At 34.9% G+C, this 22,369-nt stretch overlaps 1 protein-coding gene across 4 annotated transcripts in view; it reads left to right on the forward strand.

Annotated features, from left to right (window-relative positions):
- The window catches only part of FSTL5 (follistatin like 5), a 937,018-nt gene that overhangs the window by 298,973 nt on the left and 615,676 nt on the right, over window positions 1-22,369 (forward strand). For all 4 annotated transcript variants that reach the window (XM_027956327.2, XM_042234380.1, XM_042234379.1 and 1 more), the window contains exon 4: window positions 14,275-14,523. In XM_027956327.2, the coding sequence (XP_027812128.2) occupies window positions 14,275-14,523 (249 nt within the window). The remainder of the gene's footprint in view (window positions 1-14,274; window positions 14,524-22,369) is intronic.

Here is a 22,369-nt window from a genome sequence, read left to right on the forward strand (position 1 = left end):
TTTGCAATTTTTAAGGAATCTCCACACTGTTCTCCATAGTGGCTGTACTAGTTTGCATTCCCACCAACAGTGTAGGAGGGTTCCTTTTCTCCACACCCTCTCCAGCATTTATTGCTTGCAGATTTTTGGATCGCAGCCATTCTGACTGGTGTGAAGTGGTACCTCATTGTGGTTTTGATTTGCATTTCTCTAATAATGAGTGATGTTGAGCATCTTCTCATGTGTTTGTTAGCCATCCGTATATCTTCTTTGGAGAAATGTCTATTTAGTTCTTTGGCCCATTTTTTGATTGGGTCGTTTATTTTTCTGGAGTTGAGCTGCATAAGTTGCTTGCATATTTTTGAGATTAGTTGTTTGTCAGTTGCTTCATTTACTATTATTTTCTCCCATTCAGAAGGCTGTCTTTTCACCTTGCTTATATTTTCCTTTGTTGTGCAGAAGCTTTTAATTTTAATTAGATCCCATTTGTTTATTTTTGCTTTTATTTCCAGAATTCTGGGAGGTGGATCATACAGGATCCTGCTGTGATTTATGTCTGAGAGTGTTTTGCCTATGTTCTCCTCTAGGAGTTTTATAGTTTCTGATCTTACATTTAGATCTTTAATCCATTTTGAGTTTATTTTTGTGTGCGGTGTAAGAAAGTGATCTAGTTTCATTCTTTTACAAGTGGTTGACCAGTTTTCCCAGCACCACTTGTTAAAGAGATCGTCTTTACTCCATTGTATATTCTTGCCTCCTTTGTCAAAGATAAGGTGTCCATATGTGTGTGGATTTATCTCTGGGCTTTCTATTTTGTTCCATTGATCTATATGTCTGTCTTTGTGCCAGTACCATACTGTCTTAATGACTGTGGCTTTTTAGTAGAGCCTGAAATCAGGCAAGTTGATTCCTCCAGTTCCATTCTTCTTTCTCAGGATTGCTTTGGCTATTCGAGGTTTTTTGTATTTCCATACAAATCTTGAAATTATTTGATCTAGTTCTGTGAAAAATGTGGCTGGTAGCTTGATAGGGATTGCATTGAATTTGTAAATTGCTTTGGGTAGTATACTCATTTTCACTATATTGATTCTTCCAAACCATGAACATGGTATATTTCTCCATCTATTAGTGTCCTCTTTGATTTCTTTCATCAGTGTTTTATAGTTTTCTATATATAGGTCTTTAGTTTCTTTAGGAAGATATATTCCTAAGTATTTTATTCTTTTCGTTGCAATGGTGAATGGAATTGTTTCCTTAATTTCTTTTCTACTTTCTCATTATTCGTGTATAGGAATGCAAGGGATTTCTGTGTGTTGATTTTATATCCTGCAACTTTACTATATTCATTGATGAGCTCTAGTAATTTTCTGGTGGAGTCTTTAGGGTTTTCCATGTAGAGGATCATGTCATCTGCAAACAGTGAGAGTTTTACTTCTTCTTTCCAATTTGGATTCCTTTTATTTCTTTTTCTGCTCTGATTGCTGTGGCCAAAACTTCCAGAACTATGTTGAATAGTAGCGGTGAAAGTGGACACCCTTGTCTTGTTCCTGACTTTAGGGAAATGCTTTCAATTTTCACCATTGAGGATAATGTTTGCTGTGGGTTTGTCATAGATAGCTTTTATTATGTTGAGGTATGTTCCTTCTATTCCTGCTTTCTGGAGAGTTTTTATCATAAATGGATGTTGAATTTTGTCAAAGGCCTTCTCTGCATCTATTGAGATAATCATATGGTTTTTATTTTCAATTTGTTAATGTGGTGAATTACATTGATTGATTTGCGGATATTGAAGAATCCTTGCATCCCTGGGATAAAGCCCACTTGGTCATGGTGTATGATCTTTTAATGTGTTGTTGGATTCTGATTGCTAGAATTTTGTTGAGGATTTTGCATCTATGTTCATCAGAGATATTGGCCTGTAGTTTTCTTTTTTGTGACATCTTTGTCAGGTTTTGGTATTAGGGTGATGGTGGCCTCATAGAATGAGTTTGGAAGTTTACCTTCCTCTGCAATTTTCTGGAAGAGTTTGAGGAGGATAGGTGTTAGCTCTTCTCGAAATTTTTGGTAGAATTCAGCTGTGAAGCCGTCTGGACCTGGGCTTTGTTTGCTGGAAGATTTCTGATTACAGTATCAATTTCCGTGCTTGTGATGGGTCTGTTAAGATTTTCTATTTCTTCCTGGTTCAGTTTTGGAAAATTGTACTTTTCTAAGAATTTGTCCATTTCTTCCACGTTGTCCATTTTATTGGCATACAACTGCTGATAGTAGTCTCTTATGATCCTTTGTATTTCTGTGTTGTCTGTTGTGATCTCTCCACTGTACCCAGCAAGGATCTCATTCAAATACGAAGGAGAAATCAAAGCTTTACAGACAAGCAAAAGCTGAGAGAATTCAGCACCACCAAACCAGCTCTCCAACAAATTCTAAAGGATATCCTCTAGACAGGAAATACGAAAAGGGTGTATAAACCCGAACCCAAAACAATAAAGTAAATGGCAACGGGATCATACCTATCAATAATTACCTTAATCGTAAATGGGTTGAACGCCCCAACCAAAAGACAAAGACTGACTGAATGGATACAAAAACAAGACCCTCTATATGCTGCTTACAAGAGACCCACCTCAAAACAAGGGACACATACAGACCGAAAGTGAAGGGCTGGAAAAGATATACCACGCAAATAGAGACCAAAAGAAAGCAGGAGTGGCAATACTCATGTCCGATAAAATAGATTTTAAAACAAAGGCTGTGAAAAGAGACAAAGAAGGCCACTACATAATGATCAAAGGAACAATCCAAGAAGAAGATATAACAATTATAAATATATATGCACCCAATATAGGAGCACCACAATATGTAAGACAAATGCTAACAAGTATGAAAGGAAATCAACAATAACACAATAGTGGGAGACTTTAATACCCCACTCACACCTATGGACAGATCAACTAAACAGAAAATTAACAAAGAAACGCAAACTTTAAATGATACATTAGATCAGTTAGACCTAATTGATATCTATAGGACATTTCACCCCAAAACAACGAATTTCACCTTTTTTTCAAGTGCTCATGGAACCTTCTCCAGGATAGATCACATCCTGGGCCATAAATCTAAACTTGATAAATTCAAGAAAATCGAAATCATTCCAAGCATCTTTTCTGACCATAATGCATTAAGATTAGATCTCAATTACAGGAGAAAAACTATTAAAAATTCCAACATATGGAGGTTGAACAACACACTTCTGAATAACCAACAAATCACAGAAGAAATCAAAAAGAAATCAAAATATGCATAGAAACTAATGAAAATGAAAACACAACAACCCAAAACCTGTGGGACACTATAAAAGCAGTGCTAAGAGGAAAGTTCATAGCAATACAGGCATACCTCAAGAAACAAGAAAAAGTCAAATAAATAACCGAACTCTACAACTAAAGCAACTAGAAAAGGAAGAGTTGGAGAACCCCAGAGTGAGTAGAAGGAAAGAAATCTTAAAAATTAGGGCAGAAACAAATGCAAAAGAAACAAAAGAGACCATAGCAAAAATCAACAAAGCCAAAAGCTGGTTCTTTGAAAGGATAAATAAAATTGACAAACCATTAGCCAGACTCATCAAGAAGCAAAGAGAGAAAAATCAAATCAATAAAATTAGAAATGCACAGTTTCTTTTATCTTCTAGTTATATGGGGAAACTGAGGTGCAGTGACTTTAACTTGCCCACAATCACACTTGTAGTGACAGTTGGAATCCATAAAGGACTTTGATCTTAGAGTCCATTTTTATAAGTACTAACAGTGCAAAGAAAAAAAAAAGAGATAAAATTTTAGGAAAAAGACAGGTTAGCAAATCTAAGGAGATCAGTCCTGGGTGTTCATTGGAAGGACTGATGCTGAAACTCCAATACTTTGGGCACCTCATGTGAAGAGTTGACTCATTGGAAAAGACCCTGACGCTGGGAGGGATTGAGGGCAGGAGAAGAAGGGGACGACCGAGGATGAGATGGCTGGATGGCATCACCGACTCAATGGACATGAGTTTGGGTGAACTCTGGGAGTTGGTGATGGACAGGGAGACCTGGCGTGCTGTGATTCATGGGGTCGCAAAGAGTCGGACACGACTGAGTGACTGAACTGAACTGAAGCTAAAAATAATGTTTCATCTTGTACAGTTGATGCTATCAGTTCAGTTCAGTTGCTCAGTCATGTCCAATTCTTTGCAACCCCACAGACTGCAACACTGGAAAAGGAAATGGCAACCCACTCCAGTGTTCTTGCCTGGAGAATCCCAGGGATGGAGGAGCCTGGTGGGCTGCTGTTTATGGGGTCGCACAGAGTCGGACATGACTGAAGCGACTTAGCAGCAGCAGCCGCAGCAGACTTCAGCACGCGAGGCTTCCCTGTCCATCCTGGAGATTTTTCAAACTCATGTCCATGGAGTCAGTGTTGCCATCCAATCGTCTCATCTTCTGTCTTCCCCTTCTTCTCCTACCTTCAATCTTTCCCAGTATCAGGGTCTTTTCCAGTGAGTCAGTTCTTCACATCAAGTGGCCAAAGTATTGAGGTTTCAGCATCAGTCTTTCCAGTGAATATTCAGGACTGATTTCTTCTAGGATTGACTGGCTCCATCCCCTTGCTGCCCAAGGGACTCTTGAGAGTCTTCTCCAACAACCCAGTTTAAAAGCATCTGTTCTTTGGCACTCAACTTTCTTCAAGGTTCAACTTGCACATCCGTACGTGACTATTGGAAAAACCATAGCTTTAACTAGATGGATATTTGTTGGGAAAGTAATGTCTCTGCTTTTTAATATGCTATCTAGATTGGTCATAGCTTTTCTTCCAAGGAGCAAGTGTCTTTTAATTTCATGGCTGCAGTCACCATCTGCAGTGATTTTGAAACCCAAGAAAATAGTCTGTCACTGTTTCCATTGTCTCCCCATATATTTGCCATGAAGTCACGGGACTGGATGCCATGATCTTTGTTTTATGAATGTTGAGTTTTAAGTCAGCCTTTCACTTTCTCTTTCACTTTCATCAAGAGGCTCTTCAGTTCCTCTATGCTTTCTGCCATAAAGGTGGTATTAGCTTCATATCTGAGATTACTGATATTTCTAAATATATTTAGAGAAAGATTACTAAATATATTTCTCAAATTGCCTTTTATTAGAAACTGCTTTGCCAAAGATTGTTGAATGACATAATTTGTTTGATGAGAGTAAATCTAAAGATGTTTGTTTCCTCTTATCTTAGCATTTGAACATCTAGCTCAAGAAGATTGCAGCCTGGCTGAGGTCAGACTAATAGCAAAGAAAAGCAAAGACTATAATCCTATTCTCTGTCCCCAAATCTGTTGTTATTTTTTAACAAATCAAAGTTAGCATAATACTTGAATTTTTACTGTAACATTATGCACTTTGATGAGACAATTGATACCTCAAATAACTTGGTGCTCTAAAACAGTTTTGCTTATGGGTTAGTTAGCTCATCAAAATTTGTTTCTTTTTCCCTCCTGTTGTTACTGATTTAAATCTAGCATCAAACATTATTCATACTCTGTGTATCCCTTACATCTCTTTTTAGCTCCTAAGCCATTCCTCAAATATAACCTCAACTATGCCATGACATAAAATATATGAGCTCTTACCTGATATTATCCATCTCACACACTTTTGTGTCTCTAAACATGCCCCAAAATTGTTGCCTCTTTCCTGGGGCCCAAATTCTGCTTTATGTCCTTTGTCAGCAACTAGCAAAAATATCTATGTCTGCTTTTTTTTAATCTATTCTGTAGCATCTAATACAGTACCTTACACATGAAAATAACATATTTTACTAAAGTTTATTTCAACTGAGACCTGCTCTATTTAAATACCTATTTGATGAAATGTATATTATGTAAAACAATTGAGAATTGCACCATAATTGAGAAGATCATGTTTAGAATGATGTTGAATGATTTTGTTTTACATATGGTATCTTTTGTGTTTTGTTTCAGTTCTGTTTATTTTAAAACTGAGAAATCATTGTAATGCCCTGAAGGTATAGAAGCTATAAAATAATGTGCTTGCTAAATATACAACATTTTTTGGGGAAAAAATGTTATTCTATTAAGTTGTGAGATAGCAGGATGTAAGTACTTGAGTAAAATTCATTTAGTGCGCTATCTGACAGAGTATATTTAAAAGAAATCTTTGACATGTTGATCAGATTAAATTGATTTAATCTCAGCTGATACTTAAGTTCAGCATTAGTCATGGATAATTACTGTCAGAAAGGATATGTTCTAGCTATTCATTTACATAATGTGAGCTTTCTTTTGAATTGCATATGAATTAATTAAATTTCCTTTAATTGTAGCAGCTATATGCAACACACAGCTTCTAGCTAGTGTAAGACAGTTCATTAACTTCTAGAAAATGGCCTATTGGCCATTCTAACACAAATCTCTGAACTGGAGTATAGGCAAAAAAGGAAAAATTGAGCAGGGAGAATCAAGGAAAGAGACTCATTGACCTAAATATATCATAAATGACCTCATTTATAGCAGAGCATTCCTTCTTCTTCAGAAACTGTACTGGTAGGATAGTCACCTCAGTTTGTGACCAAAATGCAAAATAATATCTTGACCCTGTTGACCTTAAACTTGTTTTTAGATTTTTTTAAAAAGGAAATAAAACAATTTATTGGTAAATTATAAACTATTTCATAGCAAAAAAAAAAAAAGCAAATTGTTAGTAAGATGGTAAATAAATAAAGACAATATAAGTTGTAAAACTATACAAATACAACTACATGAGTCAAATACCTGTGTTATAATGACAACCCCATTTGGACCCTAAAAGCTTGACAATAGGCCTAAGTACTGGTAGGAGTATAAGGTAAAAGTTTTGAAAATGAAATTGTTCATTATTTTACAGTTGTTGACACAACTATAGGTTTTCTTTTCTTAATGTGTTACATTGAACAGTAAAAAAGCAATTATGTAAAAGTAGAAAAATTTGGCCAATATTATATCCAATTACCTAATCAGTTGTGTTCATTTTATCATATGATTTTCTCTGGTTTTAATCATGACTAAAGCCATACCAAAGAAAAAGAAATAAAGGAAGGCAAAGTGATTGTCTGAGGAGGCTTTACAAATAGCTGAAGAAAGAAGAGAAGCAAAAGGCAAGAATGAAAGGGAAAGATATAGCCAAGTGAATGCAGAGTTCCAGAGAATAGCAAGGAGAGATACGATGTTCTTAAATGAACAGTACAAAGAAATAGAGAAAAATAGAATGGAAAACACTAGAGGTATCTTTAAGAAAATTGGAGATATCAAGGGAACATTTCATGCAATAAAACACAGAAATTGTAAGGACTTAACAGAAGCAGAAGAGATTAAGAAGAGGTGGCAAGAATACATAGAAGATCTATACAAGAAAATTTTAATGACCAGGATAACCATGATGGTTTGGTCAGACACCTAAGCTGGACATTGTGAAGTGTGAAGTCAAGTGGGTCTTACGAAGCATTACTATGAACAAAGCTAGTGAAATTGATAGAATTCCAGTTGAGCTATTTAAAATTTTAAAAGCTGATGCTGTTAAAGTGTTGCACTCAATATGCCAGCAATTTTGGAAAACTCAGCAGTGGCCTCAGGACTAAAACAGGGCAGTTTTCATTCCAATCCCAAAGAAGAGCAATGTCAAAGAATGCTCAAACTACTCTGCAATTATGCTCAATTCTCATATTAGCAACATTATGATTAAAATTCTTCAAGCTAAGCTTCAGCAGTTATGAAGTGAGAAATTCCCAATGCACAAGCTGGGTTTCAAAGAGTTAGAGGAACTAGAGATCAGATTGTCAATATTCACTTGATCTTGGAGAAATCAAAGTAATTCCAGAAAAACATCTATTTGTTTTTATTATGTTAAACTCCTTAACTGTGTGGATCACAATAAACTGTGGAAAATTCTTAGTGATGAGAGTACCAGCCTACTGTGTCCTGACAAACCTGTATGTGGGCCAAGAAGTAACAGAATTGAAAAAAAAAAAAAAAAACAAACAAACAACTAAATACTTAAAAACTGGGAAAGGAATAAGACAAGGCTGTATATTGTCACTCAGTTTATTTAATTTATATCCAGAATACATCATGCAAAATGCTGGGCTGGATGAATCATGAGCTGTTATAAAGATTTCTGGGAGAAATATCAACTACCTCAGATATGCAGATGATACCACTCTAATGGCAGAAAGGAAAGAGGAACTAAGGAGTCTCTTGATGAGGGTCAAAGAGGAGAGTGAAAATTCTGGTTTGAAACTCAACATTCAAAAAACTAAGATCATATAATCTGGTCCCATCGCTTCTTGACAAATAGAACTAGAAAATGTGAATGCAGTGACAGATTTTATTTATTTATTTTTTTGCTCCAAAATCATTGTGGACAGTGACTGCATCTATGAAATTAAAAGGGTATTTACTCCTTGGAAGAAAAGCTATGACTAACCTAGAGACAGTACTAAAAAACAGAGACATCACTTTGCCAGCAAAGTCCCATATAGTCAAAGCTATAGTTTTTCTAGGAGTCATGTACAGATGTGAGAGTTGGACCATAAAGAAGGCTGAGTGCTGAAGAATTAATGATGCCAAATTGTGGTGTTGGAGAAGATTCTTGAGAGCATCTTGGACAGCAAGGAGATCAAACAAGTCAATCCTAAATGAAATCTGCCCTCAGTATTCATTAGAAGGACTGATTCTGAAGCCAGAGCTTCAGTAATTTGGCCACCTGGTGAAAAGAGCCAACTCATTGGAAAAGACCCTGATATTGGAAAAGATTGAAGGCAAAAGTGGAAAGGGGTGGGAGAGGATGAGATGATTAGATAGCATCACTGACTCAATGAACATGAATTTGAGCAAACTCCAGGAGATAGAGGAGGAGAGAGGAGCTTGGCATGTTACAGTCCATGCTGTTGCAAAAAGAGAGACACAACTTAGAGACTGAACATCAACAACAATAATGACATAAACTTACCATTTTTAAACTTAATAACATTTCATAACTGTTTTCTTAGTCTTTTGGTTTTTATTTATTTTATCTAGCAAGTAGGATTTCATTAAGTCAAAGACCCAAAAATTTGATCACAGAAACAAAATTATCATCACCTGGAAAATTAGAAATATAAATTTGGGGTTCAATTTCATATATATTTAGTCAGAAACTCTAAACTCAAGGTTTGGTCTATTCCATGAAACTTCTCTAGGCCCTTACAAGATGCCGAACTTCAAGAAGCATGATTTTAAATTTATTTTCCAAATTATACTAAATATTTCAGAGCCATAAGTTAGTCAAAATAATATTATATTGGAAAGCTTGATTTAATCAATCCTTTTTTCTTATCTTTTGTTATAAATGTCTTTGAATATTTTATCAAAAAATTTTAGCATGATATTATAGTATAATTAATATAAAGTTTCTTTCAAGAAGATTTGTTCCAATTTACACTGGTATCAAAAATATAAATTATTTCTTTAATTATACTTCTGATAGTGTTGGTCCTTTTTTTAATTTCAATTTTTTAAAATTCCATTTGCAATTACTTATAAAAATAAAAATACTTCAAGCTTTTATTTATAAAAACTAATAAATCAATTATTTAAATGCTTATTTATGTATTTCTTCTTGTGAATATTAGTTTTTTAAAACTAGTAAATTAAATTTTAAAGGGAGTTTTACATGTCAGACCTTTTTCAAATGTACTTGATTTGTAATGTTATATTAGTTTCAGGTGCACAGCATTGTGAAATTTATATTTTCGTATTTATTTATATCAAGTATTATCTAAATTACTCACTGATGATGCTGTTTTAAAATATAATGTCCTATTATATGTATTCCAACTCTTATAATGTGTCTTATCCTTAAGGAAAGTTATGACCATCCCACAGCATACTGAAAAGCAGAGACATTACTTTTTCAACAAACGTCCATCTAGTCAAGGCTATGGTTTTTCCAGTAGTCATGTATGGATGTGAAGTTGGACTATAAAGAAAGCTGAGCACCGAAGAATTGATGCTTTTGAACTGTGGTGTTGGAGAAGACTCTTGAGAGTATCTTGGACTGCAAGGAGATCCGACCAGTCCATCCTAAAGGAGATCAGTCCTAGGTGTTCATTGGAAGGATTGATGTTGAGGCTGAAACTCCAATACTTTGGCCACTGGATGCAAAGACCTTACTCATTTGAAAAGACCTTGACGTTAGCAAAGATTTAGGGCAGGAGGAGAAGGGGATGACAAAGGATGAGATGGTTGGATGGCATCACGGACTCAATGGACACAAGTTTGGGTGAAATTCAGGAGTTGGTGATGGACAGGGAGGCCTGGTGTGCTGTGGTTCATGGGGTCACAAAGAGTCGGACAGGGCTGAGTGACTGAACTGAATGTCATTGTTTTCTTATTAATTTTCTGTCTGGATGATCTGTCCACTGATAAAAGACTGATAAAATATTAAGTCCCCTATAATTATTTTATTGTTGTCAATTTCTTGCTTTATTCCTGTTTATTGCTGCTTTATATATTTAAGCACTCATATTAGTTAAATTTATATTTTAAAATGCTATACCTTTTTATTTTATTGATTCCTTTATCCTTATATGTCTTTCTTTGTCTTTTATTATAAACTTTGTTTAAAAGTCCACTTTAAAATAGAAAGCCTATCCAGCATATTTTTGTTTACATTTCCATGGGATATATTTTTCCATACCTCACTTTCACTTTTTTTGTGTCTTTAGCTCTAAATTGATTTTCTTTTAAGCAGCATAGATGGGTCTTATTTTTGCTGCTGTTGTCCTTTTTTTAACTCAATCTGCTCTCTTTTATATTTTGATTAGATCATTTATTTTATTGACATTTAAAGTGATTATTGATATGCATGTAATTACTGTCATTTTATTTATTTTCTGAATTTTGCTTTTGCTTTAGTTCCTTTATTTTCTTTGTCTCTTCTCTGTTGTTTAATGTTTTCCCTCAGTGTTATATTTGTGTTCTGTTCTGTTTGGAGTTTTTGCATATTTATTTTTGTGTGTGTGTGTACTTATTTATTGTATGTTTTTGTTTTGTGATTACCATAAATGTCATATATGTTAACCTATAACTATATCCGGTCCCATCACTTCATGGGAAATAGATGGGAAAACAGTAGAAACAGTGTCAGACTTTATTTTTGGGGGATCCAAAATCACTGCAGATGGTGACTGTAGCCATGAAATTAAAAGACTCTTACTCCTTGGAAGAAAAGTTATGACCAACCTAGATAGTATATTCAAAAGCAGAGACATTACTTTGCCGACTAAGGTCCGTCTAGTCAAGGCTATGGTTTTTCCTGTGGTCATGTATGGATGTGAGAGCTGGACTGTGAAGAAGGCTGACAACCAAAGAATTGATGCGTTTGAACTGTGGTGTTGGAGAAGACTCTTGAGAGTCCCTTGGACTGCAAGGAGATCCAGCCAGTCCATTCTAAAGGAGATCAGCCCTGGGATTTCTTTGGAAGGAATGATGCTAAAGCTGAAGCTCCAGTGCTTTGGCCACCTGATGCGAAGAGTTGACTCATTGGAAAAGACTGTGATGGTGGGAGGGATTGGGGGCAGGAGGAGAAGGGGACGAACCAGGATGAGATGGCTGGATGGCATCACGGACTCAATGGATGTGAGTTTGAGTGAACTCCGGGAGTTGGTGATGGACAGGGAGGCCTGGCATGCTGCAATTCATGGGGTCGCAGAGTCGGACACGACTGAGCGACTGAACTGAACTGATAACTATATCTACTTGATTTACCATGATAGTCATTTAAATACAAATATGTTCTTAAACTTCTATATTTTTTATTCCCTACATACATAGTATACTTTTTGAGTTCATATTTTACTTCTTAATGTCTATCCCTAACTGTTTATTGTAGCTATAGTTGATTGTATAACTTTGGTCTTTTAACTTTTATACTACATTATTTAAGTGCTAGATCCACAGCCTTTACTATGTACTTGACTTTTCTACTGTGGATTTTAACCACCCTATAATTTCTTATTGCCTTTTCTTTTTCACTTAAAGGAGACTTCAATACTTCTTGTAAGGTCAGTTTAATATCAATCAATTCTTTTAGCAATTTTGTGTCTAAGAAATTCTTTACCTCTCCTTCAATTCTGAATGATAACCTTGCTGGGTAGAGCGTCTTGGGTTACAGGTTTTTCCTTTCACCACTTTGAATATTTGCCATTCTATTCTTGCCTGAAAAGTTTCTGCAGAGATATGAGCTGATAACCTTATGAGACTCCCCTTTTCTGCGACTCTTTGCTTTTCTCTTTGCCATTTATGATAAAGGGACTGCCCCTGTCCCCTCTCCAGTATGCATAGGCTGGCATGAGACTCATGAGCTGGCAATGACTGCTTTCACACTGGTCAGAGGCAGGGCTGGAGTCTGCACTGGATCATTTCCTTCCAAATGTTTGCACTTTCATTGCTTAGTGGGGAATAGGAACAAGATGGGCTAGAGCAGGAGGCCATGCAGGCTGGGAATGGGCAGGAGAAGTCTTGGCAGACTCACCAGAACCTCAGGGAGTTTCAATCTGCTGCTTCCATGTAACCAGGAGTAAGTCTGTGTGTATATTCCTTAAGTAGGGAGTCTTAGTTTCTGACAGCCCTCTGGAAGCCCCACTGGTTTTCAAACAAGCTAAGAGAGCTAACCTCCTGTTGGACCCTGGGCTGGGATACCTAATATGTAGCTTGAATCCCTTGCTCCCCAGGGAGAATTCCCCAAACCTGTGATATCCATTCTTCTTCTGTATTCTCAGATAGGGATGTGGGTTCATGACTGATCCCTGCTCCTCCTTTCCTATCAGATGCTTTGTGCATCTTTGTTTATAGCCTTGCTGTAGAAGAGTTCTAATAGTCCCAGGTAGATTTCAGTAAGAGTCTTTCCAATGTATACTTAGTTTGATGTGTTTGTGGTGGATGGTGAGCCCAGGTGCCTCCTAATCTGCTATCTTGATCTCTCCTTCACAAGCCCTTTAATCTTGATAACCCTTGGGATATACTATAATCCCCATTTTTCAGATGAGGAAACCAAGTTATAGATGTGTTAGGTACCCAACCAAGGTATGGTTTCATGGAGTGTAGACTCCCAGATTCCTCTGTTCATTGGATTTTACCAGGCAAGAATTCTGGAGTGGTTGGCCATTTCCTCCTCGAAGGGATGTTCCTGATCCAAGGATTGAAACCACATCTCCTTAATTGAAGGCAGATACCTTCCCATTGAGTCACAGGGTTTACAACCTCTCAAAACTTTTATTTTTTTTCCATGTATGTGTCAGCAGTGGTAAATATATCTACACACATTTACACATATGTATATATGTGAATATATATTATTCCTTGATATATATTTTTTCTATATATACATATTTATATAGATAGACACATAGACATGTATGTACACTTCACTTTTTTTTTTCAGTCACATAATGTTCTCAGATTTACCTAATAAAAGTCTAAGAATGAAATTACTTAGTTTGGTTTCACTGCAAGACTGCTAGATTCTCCTGTTTTTGAGGTAGATGTAGATTGTTAGATTAAACAAGTAACAACATAATAAAATTCTTCACGATTTGTTTATTTAGTCATGAAATGGATCAGTGATCGCCAAGTGGCAAAGGTCAAAACAAGAAAGGATCAGATGTTAGAACCTGAAAGTTTTCAAGACACTTTTTCTCATTCCTATTCTCTCCTATTTCCCACTTTACATACATATGTTTCCTTTCTCCCAGCAGAATTGTGCTAATATAAACGCTGGCATTTGTTAAATATTTCCTATATGCCAGGACTGTGTGTCCTGTGGATCAGTACATGTTTTACTTAGTACAACTCTAGGAGATGGTCTATACTATCAACCTCATATTATGGATGGGATAATTTAGCACAAGGAAGTACATTTTCCAAGGGCGTAAAGCTAGAAAATTTGAGTTCAGCAGTTTAAATTCAGAGCCCTTGTCCTTAAGGACTGTAATACTCATTGAGTAGGGAGGTGAGAGCTCAAGGAGAAAAGTGGAAGAAGGGGACACTATCAAGGGTATTTTTTTTTTGTCTGGTTCTGATAAAAATCCCTCCTCTTGAGAACAACTGAACCCTGATTATATTTCTCTTAGACTTATTTTATGCGAATCCTTTGAAACTTTGATATCAGCATATTATTTGGATACATAATCTATAAATCCAAGTGATTTTCTTTCTTTCTTTTTTTTTTTTTTTTGTCTGCAGGAATTCTGATTCAGGATGGCTCTTTGGGATCTTGTGAAAACAAATACTGTGGTTTGGGAAGGCACTGTGTTCTCAGCAGAGAGACTGGGCAGGCAGAATGTGCCTGTATGGACCTTTGCAATCGGCACTACAAACCTGTGTGTGGATCTGATGGGGAATTCTATGAAAACCACTGTGAGGTGCACAGAGCTGCTTGCCTGAAGAAACACAAGATTACCATTGTCCACAATGAAGACTGCTTCTTCAAAGGTAAATGCAGTGTGGGCCTAAAGTGCCACCTTTCTCTATTTCTTCCTTCTTCTTACCTAGTGCCCTTAAATTTAAACTCCAGCATCACTAACTGAAAGTCTTTTAAAAAAGAGAGAAAGATAGGCTAAAGACACTTGTGATTAGTAAGTGAATAGAAATTTGTCTGAATACAATTCTGAATCCATTATGAGAACAACGCTGGCCAAAATATGACTCAAAATTTAATATAGCTTACAGCATTGCACCATATGGCTTCCCAATCATGGCAGTGTTCTTAGGGACACAGAGTGGCCAATTCAGTCAACAAGCCAGTTCCACCCAGTGAAATGCACCTGGAGTGAAACTGAGAGAAGAGTGAATGCCAAGCCATCCTGTGATAAGATCTCATTCCTTCCTGATTAAAAACGATGCCTACAGTATACACTCCCTATTTCAAATTACAGAGAACTGGTAAATGCCCACTGAAGTAGCTATGAAGAACTCATGCTAAACCCAATTAGTAAATATGAGATGACAATAATTTAAAATTAAAAGTTAGCAATATTTACTTCCATGGTACTAAAAATCATTGGGAACTATTTATGGAAAAGTACTGCTGAATTAGTGATTTGACAAATTATTTTAACATGCTAGATAAATAAATATATAAATACCTTTAATACCTTTCATTTATTTATAAATATATTTCTTATTTATTTATACTAGAAAAAATATTGATTTATTAATAGTCATAACCCAGACTGAAATTTTGAAATGTTAAGCATATAGAACTTCCATCATTCAAAAAGGTCAGTGATCAGTTTGATTTCTAATCTTAAATGGGTTCCACTCCCAAACTCTCAGAGTGCTGCCAAAGTAATTTTATACTTAAAAGCTTGTGTGATATTTTAATTATTAGCTTAAATTTATAGTATCACACAATGTTGCTCATGTACCCATGGATAAATTTTTTTCTTTACAAACTTCATTGAATAAGTATTCAATAAGTATTCAAATGCATCAAGATGGAAGGGTCTGTTGCCATTTTTCTACTAGAAGTCTTTTCATATAAATGAGATAAATTGTAAGAATAGTTTATTTACCAAAGTGAACTCTTTGTGTTTTGACTACACAATTGATGATAGATTATCTTCTTTTACAGAAAGAATATCTAATCTATTTTATAGAAAGTTAAAATGAATTGTATTAATATTTTGCTTTAATCTTCATAAAAGAGTTTTTTTCTGTCAGTTTGAATTGAAAGTGAAAACTTTAGTATTCCACAGACACATGATACAGAGCTGTGTAAATAATATACAATTAAGTTAACTTAGAATCATTCTAACACTGAAGTTTTGTCTAACTGACAACCAGCAATTGATAATATGGAATCAAATGAAATTAAATATCACAAAGTGAGAAATAAATCTGCTATATTTAATATTCTGCTTTATTACTGGAAGCTTAGGCATAATACTACTCAATATGTAAATCAACATGGAAATAAATGAACTGGATATAACTTGGAATGTTAAACAATAGTTCGAAAAGCTTTTGTTCTTCAGACTTATACTAAGCATATTTATTCAATCATGATTGTGTCAAAATTTATTGTCATCATGCTTAGTATTACAATTTAATTTATATTAACTGGGTGAGTTACCAGGGGTTAATACATTACCTAGGTCTCAGAATTTGTCAGTCTTCTGTTTGTTGGTTTGTTTTGGTGTTTTGCCCTATATATACATATATATAATATATAACTCATAATAACTCATAATAATAGCTCACGGGGTCGCAGAGAGTCAGACACGACTGAAGTGACTTAGCAGTAGCATCACTTATAACTTTATTTCAACAGAAAGGAAGTAAATAATCTATAACAAAACAATAAATTGCTTGTGCTATCAGTGCACAATTGACCAAACTTTGGACATAAGAAAGATTCCATGGAGCTGGAGGCCTAATATCGTGATGACTAAAATTAATTCTTGTAATGGTGGATTATATTTTCTGTGCAATTTCAACAATTTATATTGTTTCAAATAATGACCTAAAGGAAGGAGCAAGTCAAAATATTATGTTCAAGGGCTGCTAACAATTCATATTTAATTATTTTCAAATAGGAAAATATCAAAACATAATTCCTCATTAAATTATTTCTTACTTTTATTTATTTATTTATTTTTAATTGATGGATACTTGCTTTACAGAATTTTGTTGTTTTCTGGCAAACCTCAACATGAATCAGCCATAGGTATACATATATATCTCCTCCCTTTTGAGCCTTCCTCCCATCTTCTGCCCCATCCCACCCCTATAAATTGATACTGTTTGAGGATACTGAGTCCCCGTTAGAGTTTACTGAGCCATACAGCAAATTCCCATTGACTATATATTTTACATTTGGTAATGTAAGTTTCCATGTTACTCTTTCCATACATCTCACTCTCTTCTCCCCTCTCCCCATGTCCATAAGTCTATTCTCTATGTCTGTTTCTTTATTGCTGCCCTGTAAATAAATTCCTCAGTACCATTTTTCTAGATTCCGTATATATGCATTAGAATATGATATTTATCTTTCATTTTCTGACTGACTTCAATCTGTATAATAGGCTCTAGATTCATTAGAACTGATTCAAATGCATTCCTTTTTATGGCTGAGTAATATTCCTTTGTGTATATGTACCATAACTTCTTTATCCATTCATCTGTTGATGGACATCTAGGTTGATTCCATGTTCTAGCTATCGTAAATCATACTGCAATGAACAATGGGATACATGTGTCTCTAAAAATTTTTATTACTTTTAGGTTTAATAAAAAGTGATTATGAACACCTTATAGGGATCAACAAACAAAAACCTATAGGCCAAATCCAGGATACTGTTTATTTTTTAAGCAAAGTTTTATTGGAACACTGCCACACTATCAGTTTATGGATTTTTGTTGTTTGCTTTAAGATACAAAAGGAAAATTGAGTCTTTATAACAGGGATAGCATGGCCTGAAATGACAAAAAAATGCATTATCTAGATCTTTTCAGTAATAGTTTTTAACTTCTGATTTAAAAAATATACTAGTGTCTTAAAATTAATTTTAAACATATTTTCAGATTTTTACTAGTCTATCTTCTTGGCTAAGGTGGTGAATAGTGGGACCTACATGTGTTCTAAAATTGAATAGAACAAAACACATATACCCATGAGTAAGATCAGTGGATGGTGTCAATGTTGGAATTCTGGTTATGATATTGTACTATAGTTCTATAAAACATTACCCATCGGTAAAAATGAGCAAAGGATGCATGAAATGCAATTTTTGACAACTGCAGACAACTCTATAATTATCTCAAAATAAAAGAGTTTAATTTAAAAAGTACTGAAAAGTAATAGCAAAAACTTTGTAAAAAGTTAAATAAAGGAGGGTTTGCATTATTAATTATTTGAACTTTAAGCAGTCTTATTTCATGTATTGAATTTATCAAATTCACGTTTGGCATTTGCATTTAAGCCTGTATATTTATTCATTATTTTAAAACTAAGGTTCAAGTCCGGATTAAGAAACATTTCTGTCTATATTTATATCTCTATGGCAATACATATAAAAGTGAAAGTGTTAGCCGCTCAGTCACGTCTGACATATTGCTGCCACACAGAAGCTAGTCTGCCAGGCTCCTCTGTTCATGGCATTCTCCATGTAAGAATACTGGAGTGGGCAGCCCATTCCCTCCTCCAGGGGATCTTCCCTACCCAGGGATTGAATCCAGTCTCCAGCATTGCAGGCAGATTTTTTACCTTCTGAGCTACCAGAGAAGCCCCATCTAAACTATATCTACCTCCTGCTGCTGCTGCTGCTGCTGCTGCTGCTGCTACTGCTAAATCGCTTCAGTCGTGTCCGACTCTGTGGGACTCCATAGACCGCAGCCCACCAGGCTCCGATATATATACATATATATATTATATATGTAATTAAGTAAAAATATATAATGTATATGTATATAATTCCCATTGTTTGTTTTAAATGTTTAAATGCCTCCTTGGTATACTCTGCATTACTGCTGCTGCTGCTGCTGCTGCTAAGTCGCTTCAGTCGTGTCCGACTCTGTGCGACCTCACAGACGGTAGCCCACCAGGCTCCCCCGTCCCTGGGATTCTCCAGGCAAGAACACTGGAGTGGGTTGCCATTTCCTTCTCCAATGCATGAAAGTGAAAAGTGAAAGTGAAGTCGCTCAGTTGTGTTCCACTCTTTTCGACCCCATGGACTGTAGCCTACCAGGCTCCTCCGCCCATGGTATTTTCCAGGCAAGAGTACTACTGACTGGTAAATACAGACATGAACTCACAGAGAATTTTCTTTAGTGATTTATGATCCTTGAAACTAGATAAAACAGACGTTTGTGAACATGACTTCCCTGGTGGCTCAGCCGGTAAAGTGTCTGTCTACAGTGCAGGAGACCCAGGTTCAATCCCTGGGTCGGGAAGATCTCCTAGAGAAGGGAATGAGAGCCCGCTCCAGTATTCTTGGCTCAGAGAATTTATTTCTACTCACGTTTATTTGATTATGAAGAAACTGTCTATAATAGGATATAGAACATTATAGTGATAGTGAAATTCTCTCAGTCATGTCTGACTCTTTGCAACCCCATGCACTGCACAGTCCATGAAATTCTCCAAGCCAGAATACTGGAGTGAGTAGCCATTCCCTTCTCCAGAGGATCCCAACCCAGGTCTCCCACATTGCAGGGAGTTTCTTTACCATTTGAGCTACCAGGGAATATTGGCATCAAATTTTTTTATGATGATGCTAACTATAGAACTGAACATTCCATTTTATATAATGCCCACTAATAACTGTCATGAGAGTTTTGCCTTAATTTCCCATCCCTCACGCCCAAGTGGCTTTCTAACTGCTGCAATACACATGTCTACACATAACAAAAACTCCTCTCACTTCAGTCTGGCCTACTAAGCAGAATTTACACACTCAGAATATAGTAGTAAGCTGGAGTAAGAAACTCAAGATATAACCTATGCTAAGAAGAGTATGGAATTAACCTTTTATGAGAAAATCAATTGAACAGAAACTCTTTTGCCATTTAATCTCTGAGAATAAAACTGCCATAAAGGCAAATGTTCTGTGCACTTAAATGTGCATCACAACAATAACAACTTGGGAAATATGCTTTTTTATACCTCTGTGTGCGTGATTTGAATGAAATCTGACATGGTGCCTTTTTCTTTGGTATAATCTAGAGAGACATTCACATTTCATTTTGCTAACTGATTAATCGGTCGATTCTCTTACCTGATTATTATTATTTTTTAAGGCAGAACTTAGAGAACTGAGGCTAGAAAACTAGGCTGCCAACGATATTTTTAAATATATAAGTAAATGTCCTGTGCTAATATACATGGGCTTTTAGATTTCCTTTTTTTGGAGGGAGGGATAGGGCATCTGTGTAAAGGTTTTGTTTTAAATTGAAATAGGCATGTATGCCATTTCTTGAAAAATAATTCTGTTGATGAATATATCAGCTTTTGGAAAAGAGTACCCAGATGTTTATTTGTTTGCTCTGTTCTGTTCTGCTTTGCTTTTAGTCAGTATTAGCTAAATGAAATTACAGATTGGTAGTGAAATTAATAACTTGGACAAAATACTGACACTCAGAAGTTTCAAATCCTCTGAATGCATCCTGTACCCACAACCTCAAAACTAATTTTATTAATCCCCAGAATGTCAGGTAGTGTATATTAAAATTTTCTGATTTGATTACAGAATCAATTGAGCTTTCTATTTTGCATTGAATTTAATCAATGTTAAGAATATAATTTTGTGTCACTCTCCTCCCTAATTAAACTGTGAACTGCAGAATCCTATGTGTAAGCCAATATATAACATATATTAGGAATCATAAGGTGTATACTCATAAATTTACTATTTGTTAATAAAATTATACTTTTTCTCCTCTCATTTTTGAAAGCTGTATAAAGGATTTTGTAAACATTAAACATTGTATGTGTTTATCTTCCACTTATTGATAATAGATATGTGATGGATTTTATATAAACATGAAAACTGCTCCAAAAGAGTAGGATTTAAATATTAGGACCACCCAACAAATGTATTAAAACATTATCAGTGAGAAATGAGATATATCAGGTATTGTGTCAAAACACTTTCACAACTATTAGATTATTAATTCATTTTAATAACAAACCAGAAGGCACAAAACTTAAGATTTTAAAAATGGCTGCCAACATTCACACAGTAAGTTAAGGCAGCGATCAAGGACTCTGGGCTCTCTTTTAGTACACATATACTTCAAACATTTCTATTTGAGTCTGTAATACAATAATAGCTTGCTTCTCTTTGCTTTTTAAAAAGTTACTCTCTATAGTAATTTGTATTTGAATATTTTACATTATTGAGGATCAATATTTCTCACTGTGGTATTTGTAAGGATTAAATAATGCATATAACAGCTCTTGGGCAATAGAAGAACTCAATAAGAGATAATTACTATGTTTAAGACTGAAACTTCAACAACTGTTAACATTTGATTGCAATACATTTTCACACTGGAATCTAGAAAGCCACACATTTTCTTTTAGGTTTATTTTGGGTTATAGTGTTGCTTAAAAAGCCCCTGGTCAAGTTATTACAGATCCAAATTTGCCAGATCATTATATGATAGACAAATTGGTGGTAATGTTTCCCAATTGTAGATAAGACTACTTAAAGAAAAAAAATAACTATCTCAATTTTAGAAACATATTTATTATCAGTTTCTTAATTGTAATTGAAAATCGATCCAGTCATCTTTCTCACTGATTTACTATAGGTTTATTTTGCTTAAAGTACATGATAAATAAAATGTGATTTTGCTCTTTTACTCTCCATGAGAACATATTATTAGTTCAAATAATTTTGCTTCCATCTTGTAGCTGTTTAAATATATTGGTTATTACCTGTCATTGACACCTTTACTTATGGTGTTTATTTTCTTAATATACAATTCTCAAATGTTAAATGTGCTGTTCCTGCAAGTTACAAAGTGAAGGACATTTTTGCAGCTTTTATGTTTCAATGTGAATTATTTCTCATTCTTGGTATTTCTTTACAAAACCCAGATGGTGAAAAACTTTCCATTGATTACATTCAGCATATGTAATTGGGGATAAAATGTTCTATAAAATGCAGTTGAAATTTTTTCTCCATTAGTCTGATCTATGTTTCACTTTTAAAAAACCTCTCTGAGAGAGTGCTTATAGATATTTCAGAGAAGATTTGAAAGCTTATTAATAATAAAAATTTAAAGCCAAATGGGAAAAGTGAGAAGTTTGAATGTGATTAGCATATAGATAGTTACGTAAAAACAAATTTGCAGAAAATCACATTGAATAAAAAAGACTTAGCTTTTTTCCAGAACAATGAAAATGGCATAGAAACTAGCCATATTTTTCTTTTGATACTGATTAAACAAAGTATAAGGAAATTCTTCAACTCGAATATTAAACACTTGAGTTAATTTGATGCAATAATAAGCAAATCTAATCATTTTGATTTTTACTTAAGATATCACATCATCCAGCTCTAAATTATGTATCAGTTTCTTGTTTGTTATAGAACTTAGTTTACTGAGTGTTCTGTGTTCAGGCAGCTGTGACACATTTCATGTGTCCCCTTATGTTTTTCTCATCAATGTATAAATTTCTTTTTGTTTGTATCATGTTTTTCTTTTTTTTAATTTAAATTTATTTATTTTAATTGGAGGCTAATTACTTTACAATATTGTATTGGTTTTGCCATACATCAACATGAATCCACCACGGGTGTATCATGTTTTTCTACAGGCATATCTTAAA

The sequence above is a fragment of the Ovis aries genome, chromosome 17, assembly GCF_016772045.2.
Source record: "Ovis aries strain OAR_USU_Benz2616 breed Rambouillet chromosome 17, ARS-UI_Ramb_v3.0, whole genome shotgun sequence".
NCBI classification, from domain to species: Eukaryota; Metazoa; Chordata; class Mammalia; order Artiodactyla; family Bovidae; genus Ovis; species Ovis aries.